General features: G+C 52.9%; 3 protein-coding genes across 3 annotated transcripts; 1 reads left to right on the forward strand and 2 right to left on the reverse strand.

Moving 5' to 3' along the window:
* Positions 1–1,264: 1,264 nt before the first annotated feature.
* C8Q71DRAFT_864272 (uncharacterized protein) lies at positions 1,265–2,553 on the reverse strand (the record flags this gene model as incomplete). Its single annotated transcript, XM_047928261.1, has 5 exons — positions 1,265–1,852; positions 1,905–2,089; positions 2,183–2,221; positions 2,250–2,293; positions 2,522–2,553. 5 exons carry the CDS (start codon positions 2,551–2,553, stop codon positions 1,373–1,375), a joined length of 780 nt encoding a protein of 259 aa, XP_047784386.1. The 3' UTR covers positions 1,265–1,372.
* A 2,019-nt stretch (positions 2,554–4,572) lies between these two features.
* Positions 4,573–6,820, forward strand: C8Q71DRAFT_902765 (uncharacterized protein; the record flags this gene model as incomplete). The annotated part of the gene is made up of 18 exons (XM_047928804.1): positions 4,573–4,710; positions 4,776–4,864; positions 4,921–4,959; positions 5,010–5,063; positions 5,118–5,142; positions 5,203–5,284; positions 5,341–5,373; positions 5,434–5,445; positions 5,516–5,529; positions 5,589–5,697; positions 5,752–5,819; positions 5,869–5,943; positions 5,999–6,056; positions 6,106–6,173; positions 6,229–6,272; positions 6,326–6,425; positions 6,492–6,542; positions 6,603–6,820. The coding sequence occupies 18 exons, from the start codon at positions 4,573–4,575 to the stop codon at positions 6,720–6,722; spliced, it is 1,179 nt and encodes a 392-aa protein (XP_047784387.1). The 3' UTR covers positions 6,723–6,820.
* Positions 6,821–7,216: 396 nt separating this feature from the next.
* C8Q71DRAFT_5077 (RNA dependent RNA polymerase-domain-containing protein) lies at positions 7,217–11,575 on the reverse strand. The gene is made up of 18 exons (XM_047919028.1): positions 11,540–11,575; positions 11,149–11,485; positions 10,891–11,086; positions 10,694–10,832; positions 10,353–10,618; positions 10,161–10,293; positions 9,988–10,106; positions 9,807–9,925; positions 9,732–9,754; positions 9,619–9,678; positions 9,512–9,560; positions 9,167–9,458; positions 8,812–9,112; positions 8,670–8,759; positions 8,572–8,620; positions 8,433–8,509; positions 7,746–8,384; positions 7,217–7,691 (listed from the first exon to the last, which is right to left on the reverse strand). The coding sequence occupies exons 2-18, from the start codon at positions 11,379–11,381 to the stop codon at positions 7,498–7,500; spliced, it is 2,979 nt and encodes a 992-aa protein (XP_047784388.1). The 5' UTR covers positions 11,382–11,485; positions 11,540–11,575; the 3' UTR covers positions 7,217–7,497.
* Positions 11,576–12,194: the final 619 nt, after the last annotated feature.

The raw sequence follows: 12,194 nt of genomic DNA on the forward strand, positions 1-12,194 counted from the left end.
TGAATTGGTACCAATTTATATGTCTCCTGGCGTCCTGGCCCATGAGGCACCGACACATCGGGCGTTCCCAGAAAGGCCGTTCGCGAAAGTCATGAGTTTGACCTCGTAAGAAGCATTCCCATCACCATACCCGTCAGGTGAACTGCGCGACCATCCATGGTTAGTCTGTGTACCTGTGTCCCGACTTACCCCGCATTACCCCAGACTACCCCCACATTACCCCAGACTACCCCGCATTTCATAGATCCAGCTAGCGGTAGGTATTCAAATTGCGCGTCGTCGATCATTCCGTGGACTGCGCTGGCGGAAGATTGCTAGCGCTCTTGTAGGAGAAGCCCATCGCCATCGCTGAAGCCTGCACAAAGGAGGCTATTGCTCAGTCCTCTGACACGATAGAAGACATAACATGGTCGTCTCACACTCCAAACTTGCTATCAGAAGTAGTAAAAAGCGTTGCACTTACCTGATGGTCAGCATTTCAGAATCTCCAAGGGGCGCTCAGGGAAGCTGCAGACTTCAGCCGTCGGGAAGTAGTTCCCAGCTGACGTTGTGGAGAATCATGGGGCCGCGCAGATGACTGGCGTGAAGAAATGCGCTTAGTATCAAAACGCTGTGGACGAGAAGTCCTGGTGATGTAGACGGGAGTGTCATGGTACTTCTGCGCCGCTTTAGGGGGCGAAGGGCTGGACCATACTCCGACCCTTTGTTTTCCTTCCCACATGATGACTGAAAGTCCCAGGAAGTCGATGCACATGACGCCCACTAAGACCTTTGTCATTCTTGTACGACACCGGCTAGTCAGAGAAGATGAGTACAGCTCACGACCGAGCCCTACAACCGTCGAACGCATGACGATAACAGTCTCCGCAGAGAGTGGTCGGCGCAAAGACACCAATTTAATCTTTCAAAAATAAGACACCTGTACACCTCTGAGTATCGCATCATCAAATGAGCTGCCAATGGGACTACGCACGTCGTCTGAGAGAGAGGGAACTGCGAGATAGGTACAATTGAGTACAGCTCGCAGTGGGAAACCTCTCACATCTACGTTGGGCCTTGAGCATACCATCAGCTTCTGCTATTCAAAGCTGGTCAGCTGGACTTCTGGCGATGAGTCTTGCTGGAGAGCACTGCAGATTCCGGGAGACAGCTTCACGAAGGCGAAGCTGGAAGACCGCATAACGGGCGCTTGTCGTCAACTCGAGAGCCACGTGGCCGACATACACAGTGTGTTCGGCTCAAAATGGCAACTTTGCACAACGTTCACAAGACCTTCGCAAACCGTCGCGGCGTCGGGGCTGTTCGCTGCAGTATCCAGGTGCAAGCATGTCGCATGACACAAAGCTGTGTTACAATGACTGGCAGGTAATTGCTACTTGATGTCTTCCGGATTTGACGCTCTGCCGTGCCTCACCAGTGACCACATAGTCCACCGAATGCGTCCGGGTCGAAGACGACCATCCCCGAGCATTTCTCGTTGCAACCAATCGTGATCCGACTCATGAACGCATATCAGTCGTAGATGCACGTCCTGCGACCTCCCCGGGTGAGTGATCGGAAGAGAAGTCGGGCTGAACAGGATGACGAGCCGTGGATTCGCGAGACCACTGCGTTTCCTGCCGCAGAACTTTCTCTTGTTCTGTGCTAGTGCATTGTGTACTGCACGTGCGCTGGCAGCTGAAGTGCTGTTCAATTGAATGGACGGAGGAGGAGTGTCACGCAGCCGCACCAGTCGTCTCGGCACTTGAGGCGCATGGACGCCGTAGTCGGTCAGCTGCTTCGTCGGTGGCCGGGCATCGACGACAAGGGTGCGGTTTCGTAGCTCCAAGCTGTCAAGTCGCTGCTCAGCGTGCTGTACCACCCGTGTCGCATTGTTCTTGTGCCGGTTCAAGTCGGTTCTTTACTCCACTCCGCTCATTACGATGCTGCGGCACAGCCGAGACCGCATCTCGTGGACGTGGTAGGCACAATGCTCTGGCGACGCAATTTCCGAGTTCTCCCGCCGCTACGTCTGTCCGGATTGCTCTTGCGAGGATGCACTCAACGCGCACAATATCTGTAGGGCCGATGTATGCTTTACCCAGTCTACCTGGACGACCCAGTGTGTGCATCATGATATGGTCTTCCACCGTCTCTACGAGATGCCCTCGCAATTTCCCACAGTATCTCGCCTTTCACGCACCAAGCACTTCCCAAACGGGCCCATCTACTCCGCCGTATCCTGTCAACCTGTGATACGTCGCACGCACCGAACGCAGTCGGCCGCCGTTCAGAGGCCGTGGTGCGGAACGTGCTAGCATGCATAACCCGGTACGTCAGCCTGGGACATTTGGCCTGCAGGAAACTTCCCAAACGGCCGGCTCATCTAGTGAATAGATAGGAGGCAGTCATGACAGCTGTGCTTCTTCGTTTCTGGTGTTGGAGAAGACCTGCGGACCGTTTGGAACAACGTTCGGACATCGGGCGCTGGGCGGAAGGAAGTACGCAACCTCCGCGTATCCCCTGTGCTGTGGGCACTTACGACCCTAAGCAGCTGGCAGGGTCCAGGGGCATGGTCGGTATGAAAGTGACGGTCGCAGGCGGCGAACCCTTTGCGCGCATATATTGCGGCTACCTCACTCGTGCATTGAACGACGCCGGACAACGCCTGAGTTGTTTCTTGAACTTGAACTTGCAGGCTGAAGCTTGAACACGACGCCAGGGCGCCGAAGGTCTACTTTGCCATGAAGATGGAATGTTGGGTTTCGAATCTTCGAGCGCTTTGCAGAGGACATTGCGCTCTAGCTACTCTCATTGGCTCGACGATCTCGCATCCGGCGAGGGACGGATAATTAATGTCAACGCCGTCGGATATGAGACCTTCAGCGGTCTCCCAATGGGACCCGGCGTCGGTAGGATGAACTCACGTGAGTCATTGATCGTGTTGTCAGTGTATTCAATCGTTTGTTCCACCCACAGGCTGCCCCCCGCCAATATATGGAATCGTTCCGCAACATTCAACATCGGTTATGCAACTCCGCCCAATAATCGGCCGCCGCCTCTTGTTCGTAATGTTTAAATTGAGGTACATATATCATCTCTCGATGTGTAGCCACGACGTCAGTTCTCATGACTTACCTGCGCAACGTCTTAGCAGGTGTCCGTAGCGCGGAGAGGCGCCACATCCGACCGCTTCGATGAGTGCTCAAGCGCTCAGGTTTTTGGTAGGCAAGTGACATACTCGTTTCGTGACACGGAGGGGCTCGCTACAAGGACTAATGTGCGATCATAGATTAACGTCCGCGGTTGCACGGCAAGAGCGACCAGCATGTGCGAAGTGGCCGAAGGGCAAACTTCTAGACGTTGGCACATACAAAGGTGTGTAAATAGTCAGATCCTTGCCTTATGTGTAGATTCAAAAGCCTTTGAACGGGTATTGATTGAAGTGCACTAGCTATGAGGCGCATGGGGTGGTTGAGAGTGACGAAAGCGGTCTTGAGAGGTGCATCATTATTAGCGCCCGTCATGTTCGGGGCCCAGGCAGTTGCAACGTTGAATGCGCCGGTTCTCCAGCGGATGTCTTTTAAAATGATGGAAAGTGATGGTTTAAAGGTAGCGGAGAATTCTCGGTAGTCTTATCGTATTCTTTGGCAGAGTCGGTGATGGAGAAATCAACATTTGTCCAAAAAGGGACATTCACCCCTACAGTATGTATAGGCCTACCGATGTACATGGTATGCTCGCTCTGATTGCAATAATACAGGTGAGTAGCTGTCCCGTTTGGAGCATTGATCGCCAGGGTGACTTACTGAGCCTTCTGTCAGATCTTCATATGGTCCGTGACAACGTCTGACAGCGTAGTATCAATGGGTGTAGCTGACAGGACCGAAGAGTCGGAAGACGACAGAAGCGGAGGAGTACATATGTGCGCAGGCCGGTAAATGGCTCGGCGACTGATGCGGCGGCGAGCTCTCACGCGGCTCAATCACAGCTCAGTAGGTGGGTGTCCGAGCCTCGGCCTCATTGACAAGCTCAGCGGGGCTGCTCAATTTTGAGTTGAGCAGCCCCAGCGGCTGGCAGCCGTACTCGTTTTGCTGACTTCCGCTGCCTTTCATTGCCACCAGGGTACCCCAGATCGCCGTATGCGTAGGCCGTTTACCCTGATTGACTCGCTAAGCGACTTCCAGTTCATTTCGCGTTCGTGAGAGCTCCAACGTGTATACTAGACGCCAGATCTAAGATCTTCCCGGTTCTCGTTGAGTACATTGACTCGGAAAGTTGATTCACTGCTACTCGCTGACGACTTCAGGATTATGTAGCATGTAGCAACAAACAAATATGTTTAAGGGTACGTATGCCGTATGTTCGAAAATTGGAACATCGACGCGGCACCCACCAATGAGCTGCCACGCATCATTTTGTAGTCGGCTACTTACGATTCGCGGTGCCAGTAGTAGTCGATCAGATGGCGGTCGCATCTTGAGACAAGTGTCAAGACTCGAGCCTGAGGAGAGGAGACTAGATGATGCCTGGGGAGCATCCGCCTCAAGCGCTCCGATCCGTGATCTTCTGGGTCGCTTCATAGTCGTCGCAATGCTTCTCACCGCCATTGACCACGATGATAGAAAGGCTGGCGACGGGGACGGCGTGCACATAATTCACCCCTCTCGTCCTTTCTCCCAGCATCTGAAGACTGTGCACATCCTGGAGATCGCCTTCTGTCCCTTGTACGTGTGCATCCGGATATTCCGATATTGTGCGCCCGAGAAACCGACCTGATGTCCGCGGTACTGTAGGTCCTGACGATGGAGAGTATTGCTAAGGCTGCAGGTATTCCTGACGGGGTCAGTCTGTATACCGAAGGCGAGCTCCTTGCTCAGTTTGCGTATGTCCTTCGTCATCCTTGACCTTGTTCTCATCGTTGACGGGGTATGATACTAGTGACGGTCCCGCGCTGATTGGAATCCTGTTCAATACGATGCAAGTACAACGTATGATGCGTTGATAACCAGGCTGATAATTCAGTATAGGCTGTACGGTGCGATGATCACGCAGACGTTCTTTTACTTCTCGTCGTACAAGAGGTGAGTATGATACCTTGTATGATCGGCTCACCGGCTCACCAATGTCTCAACCAGGGATCCCTCGTGGATGAAGTTCTACGTGCGTCTTGTGATTTCTATATGAGGGCGGCTCTCTCACACTCCTTCAATACCTCTACAGGTCGCGGTTTTGCTCCTCAATGACACGCTTAACACCGTCTTCAACATTTGGTGGATATACGATGTACTCATCAACAACTTCGGTCAGGAAACTCGAGACACTCCTGGGATGTAGTTGGCGGCTCACAGTGTCTGCCAGGTAACGTCGAGGCACTCGGTCGAGGCAATTGGCGTAAGTGGACATGCAGTGATCGACGCTGAATGCACTATTAACTTGATAATTCATTTGCAGTCTTCGAGACTGGTAAGTATTCTACCACAGCGTGCTTACTACCGTACATCTTTAACACCGTCACCGTCACCTAATCCGTCAGAGGAAGCCATGGCGGTAGGTTGAGTCCTGACGACGCTTAGGGAACCCGGACCAGGCTGACAGAGGTTTCACAGGGCATCATCGCCATGCAGGTTCAGTTCTACTACGCCTGGCGCATCAAGAAGCTCACACAGAACTGGTGGTTGACACTTCTCGTTATCATCCCCTCTGTTACCGGCGGGTGTAGGTCATGTCTTCCCATGTGCGTCAGCTAGGCTCACATATGCATTCACCCAGTGGCCGGCATTGGAACGGCTATCGGCGTGGCCATTATTCCTGACTTCTCTCAGCTGCAAAAACTCAAGGTATTGCTTTTCTTACATCGTGTGCGCTCCTCGAACTGACGCGCCTCAGCCCGTTGTTCTCACGTGGCTCATTGGGGCAGCAGTGGCAGATGTTATCATTGCACTTATACTCATATGGCATTTGGTACGGTCGAGTATTTTAGCCTGTGTCGCCGTTGCTAACAGCGCCTTTGAACTAGCGGAACAACCGCACCAAGTTTCTTCGTACAAATCAGATGCTGTCGAGATTGGTGCAGCGTGCGTGAACGTTCCGTCAGAAGACAAGGCTCTAACGCGTCGAAATCAGTGATCATGTCGAATGGCCTGCTCACCGCTAGCTTGGCTCTCGCGGACATTATATCCTACCTTGCGACAGTAAGTACGGTTTCTTGTGGTCATGATTTTCGAACACTGACCTTCCTACTACCAGACGAAAGGATATCACATCGGGTTCAACTATGCACTGGTTAAGCTGTGAGTCTGTTTGTATCGCTTATTAACCCGTTTGCCTATCGCTCCATGAACAGATACGGCAACTCCGTCATGTCAAGTCTCAATGCGCGGAGTCTCATTGCCAATGCATCGTCTAGTCAGAACCCATACAGCGACCATGACTCCACGAGTAGGGTCAGTGTCTGAACTCGTCGCATGTCGTGGCGTGGCTAACTGAGTCCGTTTCTTGTGGCCTTATAGCAGAACGACGTGCAACTGGTGTCAACTGGAACTAGGGGACGAGCAGCACAGGTGTGTTGCGATGTTTTGTGTATGTGCGCATGCTCACCATACACTTCAAATGTCGTGTAGGTGGTGGTTAGCGTTGAGCGACATGAGTTGACTGATGTTGCTATGCCGACTCTCAAGCACGGAGTCGACTGGCCAGATGACATGCATCATATTGGAGATGACTACAAAACCGTAGCATGATGCTTTCGCCGGTGTCAAAGTGCTTCTTTTAGACGACCTACCGAAGGAATTATGATATCTGAGCCAGATCCTGCCTAAGGAGGTCCTGAGTTACCTTTGCATCGGACTGATCACTTGAATTGCGTGACTAAGGAAAGCTACATGGAACACGCACTTTCATGTGTCCGACAGTGAGGCTGCTCTATCCAGAACTGAAGGACCGTTCCCGCTGCCTCCCTGTCGCCTCCAGCTGCTGCGCGACTCCATTGCGGCGCTCCCTGCTTCTCGTGGACAAGTCTTACGAACTACCCTGCCGCATCCATCGAGTTCTGACGCAGCAATCACAGAGACGTGCTTCTAGTGAACTTGAGTCATACTATTACTCGGAGGGAGGGGCGGACCAAGTTTAGTGGAGCAAATAGTGCCGGTGAGTCATTCAATTCGTAACTTCGAACTGCAACCCTTGGATGCGTCAGAACTTAGAACGGACGCATCGGTCACTGGCATCGGCATCCCGTGCCTCCGTGGTGATCCCACGAACGCGTACGTCGTTGCAGACATACGTGACCTGGCTGGCATGATACAGATAGTCTGACTGGAACTTCTGCGGCCCTCTCGCCTCAGAACGACTAACTATTTGTACATACAGTACGTGTACAGCGCAAAAGTTGGACCAACAACACAGATAATGGAGCAGCTTCATCCTACATGTACAGGCCGGACGATCGGAACATGTAACAACACAGGAATACGGTTCACATAGCCATCTTCGCACTCTCGATGTCGCTCATCATCGTCAGTAAGCAACCCACCGATCGTTACGCTTGTGTTCCTTCACCACAATTGAACACCACTTGCAAATGTAGTGCCTCGCATACCCATTAGCCCAGCGACAATGCCATAGATGCTGATCCGACCGGCATTCTGCAAGGCCAGGATGTGCAGCGACAGGTGCAGAGGGCTTCGCATTGTTGCAGACAAGGTCAGATCCTGTCGGTCGAGACTTGATGCCAGTACTGATAGAGGAACGGGAGATGAGCAGACCGTTAGTAGTGGAAGGCTGTCCTCTCGCCGTCGAGCTGGGGACAGGTTTGACATCGCGCTGTGAGCTATCCTTGAGTGACTTGGGGCTAGTTCCAATCGCGCGTGCAGATGTCGCTGCCGGGTTGAGTATGCCCTTCTTATCGTCGATATCCTCTCCCTTCACCGAAGGAGCTTCCACTCCGCGCTGCACGGGTTCACGTCCAGCGTTTGCAACTTTGATAGGCCGAGGAAGTTTGGCAATTCGTCTTGGACCCTGGGCCGCCTTCGCCGAAGTGACGACATCCTCGACCCAATATACTCCTTCCTTACGCTCCTTTACTCTGACACCGCAGGTCTCACAGTCGTAACGTCGTGCGAATCCATTTGTGGGGCCCATTCTCCATTTGTGTTCAGGAGCGTTGACGCATGGCGGCGGATTTGAGGCGACGGGATAACGTGGGGTGGGGTTCTTCTCTACAGAACGCAGATTTTCTTGAGCGCGTCGTGCACCGCGTGATGCTGCCTCCTTGAGAGAAAGGGACATTCCAACGACAGTAGCTGTGCTCGAGACACAACTGGCACTGGAAGTAGACGATGTGGTTCCCCCAAGAGCACCGGATGCTGCTCCGATGGACGTTGATGGGCCTTGTGTGACCCGGTCTGTCAGAGCGTCAGCGATGGCGTACACTATATTGATTTACCACTCACCGTTGCGGATTCGGTTCAGATATGCAAGGCCAAGCCAAGCAAAAGCAGGATTCTTCTGTGCGTATCCAAAGTAGTACCTGTGAGGCAATCGTCGTGATGAAGGTCTCGCAAAGGCCGATTAGAGCAGAAGGCAGCTGACCATGCGGATGCCCGGATCGATTGGATGTGCTTGGTGAACGACGAGTCTCCTAGCAGAGGTTCAGACACCAAGGAACACGTGGCTGAGCGTCCACTAACCTTCGAAGTATCGACCACGATAGCTCGCAAAGACACCATCAGCGTGGCTGTACGACGTACTGATGCCATGCGTTAGGACCCCGTGGCCGTCTTGCGAGAGAACGATCAGGAACGAAGCGCGCCATGTCTGAAGTCTACTGACCGCTGGTAGCCATCCCATCTCGCTTCAAGGCTTCTTCGAGATCTTGGCAGAACCTACAGTAGACATCCGTTGCCTCTCTGTAGGAGTCATCCCAGGCGTGTTCGTCATGATCTCTGAGATCCAAGATGGGATCGAATGCATAGCCAACGATTGCCGGAGTTTCGCACTTCGGTATGCGCGCACGCAACTTATCGAGGGGATTAGTGAAGTGGAGTTGTCGTTGTCCCGCTCGGTCGGCTTGCTGTACAGCGCTGAATTCCTCTTGGAGCGTCCGCATGAAAGCTGAGCTGTGCAGGCCGTCCTGTATGCAATCGTTGGGCATTCCTTCCCGAGGATGACGCTCGTGACCACTCACAAGGGTACAGTCAATCAGCGGCTGCAAGGCTTGAGCTTGAGAATCGTGGGCCAATGCCTCAGATCGTGTCGCATATTCATACCAGCGCTTCATCATATCCTCCTTGAGCATGCCGAACTTGTGCAGCATGAAGGTATCCAACGCTGCGCTGCCCACGATTTTGGCCGAACCCTCAATCTTGATATCGCACCACCGGCTACCCATGCGAGATTGGCAGGAAGTCGTGATTGTTTGAGTGGGAACGACAAGGCTGGGATTCCAGGTCACGAAGTACTGGTGCTGATCAGGAGCTCTGCTACGCTGTGAGGGGGGCTGACGAGCTAATATAGATGATGCGTTGCTTACAATGCTGCGACCGATTGAAGAACAGCATGTTTCGACCTCCTCGAGAAGACTACATCCGAACTCAGTGCCTAGGCGAGCTGGGTGCAGGTACTCACAACAAAACTTACCTATGCAGTTCGTGAGATGTCTCAAGCGCTCGCAACGCACTGCCTTGAAGTTCCAGACATCTACGGAGTTATCGTCGTATTGTCGGAACGAACCGAAAGGATAACCTAAGTACCTGCAATAGAAAGAGACGACTCTCTGCCAGGTTCTCAGCATGCAGAACGCCAAGGTATCAACCACTGTTAGGTACCTTATGACCAACAGACGGCGGCCTGACAGAACTCCTTTCCCCCCAGATAGATTGACGAAGACCTCGTCTTCTCCGAGGATCCCCTCCTCGTCGATGACTCCATACAAGCGAGCTGACTCCTGCTCGTATCAACATCGTGCGAGATGTGTCAGAGTCATCTAGCGTCGCAGGTGTGACATACCTCGACGTGGACGCTCAGATTCTGTTGGAGGCTTTGATACTGCTGATGCTGAAATATCTTGAGCATCCATTCGACGTAGCACTCCTTGAGATCATGCTTCGCTAGGAGGACGGAGTGTACTGGAGCCGCGCTAGTCAGGACGTTTCGCAGACCTAACGTACATCCGAGCTCACATTCGCTGTTGAAGACAGTAGGTAACGCTTGTAGCTCATTCGTCACGCAACGCGTAGCTTGTTCGAGATCACGAGGGATACTCGCTATCGCGCTGAGTTCATCTTCAAGTAGCTCTTCGACTGTCTGTTCAATCTGGAAGCAGCGCATGTAAAACACACCGTGTTCCCGAAGGAGGCATTATTGAAATGTACCTTCATTGTCGTCCCAAGCGTACACAGCTTCAAAATTGTTTCGGCGGTTAACCGCGCGGGTCCCGTGCGACGAGAACATCCCAGGATCTCTAGCGTGGTAATCTGTCCGTCATGGAGACACATGGAGCGCCGACAAGCGATCCAACAGTCTTCGATGCTTGGGCCCTGCCCCGCAAGCCCACGTGCGGCAGAGCACAACCTTGAGAAGGTATCATCTGGATACCGAACGAACTCCCCTGTCCAGCCGCCACGTTGCATGAGGAAAACTGACATTCAGAGCCTTGCATCAGCGAGTGCGATGATACGAAGCATTGCGCGTTCAGTCATGATCACGTACGTACCTGAGGTATCCGGAGGTATTCGAGCATTCTCGCAGATGCGCCTGGCGACCGAGTCTCGGATGATGCCGCAACTCTTTGTGTACAGAGAACCGTCCGGGCTATATAGGTCATCGAGCACAGCCACTCTCTCGTTCGGAACCTGTGCGAGGCATCCACCTGTTGGCACATACATACTTAGATAAGAAACATCGACTCACGTCAAGTACATCTGTCGTGACAGCAAACGACAATCCCAAACAGACTGCAAATCTCCCGTAGCCACTCCTCGTATAGACGGTGTTCAGATTGCCCAGTGCTTGCAGAAACCGAGACGCTGTCCAAGCACTGTCTTCGCGGAAGAGTACTAGCGTGCCTTCTGTCACATGTTTGTCGGTGAACCCTAGAAAGGCATATCTGGGCGAGGTGCGTATGAGCGATGTGCAAAGATTAGACGTTGCTGTATCGCGGCGACGTACCGTTGTCCGTCCCACGATAGCCCATGCACTATCAAACCGGATACCCTTTGACGAATGATGCCCTCAACGTCGTCAGACGTTGTGCGTGGGACAGAGAGGAACAGCAGTCGTTTGGGGTCGTCAATGATCCGAGTCGCCCGCGACGACCGCTGCTCTCGAAGCTCAGGAACGTATACTTGTCCATTTGTCGACAGCCGGGTGGTCCATACATGCATACTCGCGGCGTCCGACATCGCAGTTAGGTGGCCTACATGAACCACAGACAAGATACCGCTCGCAAGATCGACTCTGTAACAAAGCGTCAGATGACAGGTTGAATCAATGTCTGCAGCGCACTCTGAGGCTCTCTTAGCCCATCTTTGAGGCGGCAGAACCTTGGAGACGAACTCACCTAGGGAGAGTGGGAGAGCGGAGGAAGCTTAGACATCCCGAAGGCACGAGGTATATGTATCGCCCCAGAACAATAGATGCCCGAATCAGTAGAATGAGTATCTCCCCGTGCTTTGACGGGTCGACATTGCCATGCCAGCGGAGAGCCAGCGAGCAATGCCGTTTCGGGAAGTGTATATCAGCAACCAATACAGTGCAGCAGGCCCATCGCTCGACTCAAAGCATCTGGGTCGTCGAAGTTGTTCCTCGAGAAATCAATAAAGACTGCTGCCATGAATTCAGCGCGCGCTGGTTGATCGGCGTAGCGGATCTGGTACTCACAGGCAGTGGTGTCCCGAGTGAGAACTGTCCAGACCATGCATGATCGACTATGGTCGGGATCGCATGCTGCGAACAGATGCACAGCGACTGCTATCGAACCACAGGAACCCGTCCCTGAGCGGTATGTACACAGAATTTGAAGTAGGACATCGGACAAGACGGTGAAGTTTTGAGAGCCAGCGCCTACTATGATAGTTGAACGAAGCTTAGTAAGCATGCCTACTAAACGAATAGTCTCGAATAGTATAACACTATGAAGCGGACGTGCTCCCACTGGTTAGGCTATGCATACCGTTCTCCTGCCCCTGCTCAAATCATCTCAATCACGGAAAGGT

The sequence above is a fragment of the Rhodofomes roseus genome, assembly GCF_022264815.1.
Source record: "Rhodofomes roseus strain CIRM-BRFM 1785 chromosome Unknown C8Q71scaffold_1, whole genome shotgun sequence".
In the NCBI taxonomy this organism is placed as follows: domain Eukaryota; kingdom Fungi; phylum Basidiomycota; class Agaricomycetes; order Polyporales; family Fomitopsidaceae; genus Rhodofomes; species Rhodofomes roseus.

What these genes read in the sequence shown, in the direction of transcription:
- C8Q71DRAFT_5077 (XM_047919028.1), bottom strand. Translation starts at nt 11,381, where the DNA reads ATGTCGGACGCCGCGAGTATGCATGTATGGACCACCCGGCTGTCGACA. An exon ending in CTATCGTGGGACGGACAACG is followed by an intron (nt 11,087 to 11,148) that starts GTACGTCGCCGC and finishes CACCTCGCCCAG; the next exon opens with ATATGCCTTTCTAGGGTTCA. An exon ending in AGATGGGATGGCTACCAGCG is followed by an intron (nt 8,760 to 8,811) that starts GTCAGTAGACTT and finishes TTCTCTCGCAAG; the next exon opens with ACGGCCACGGGGTCCTAACG.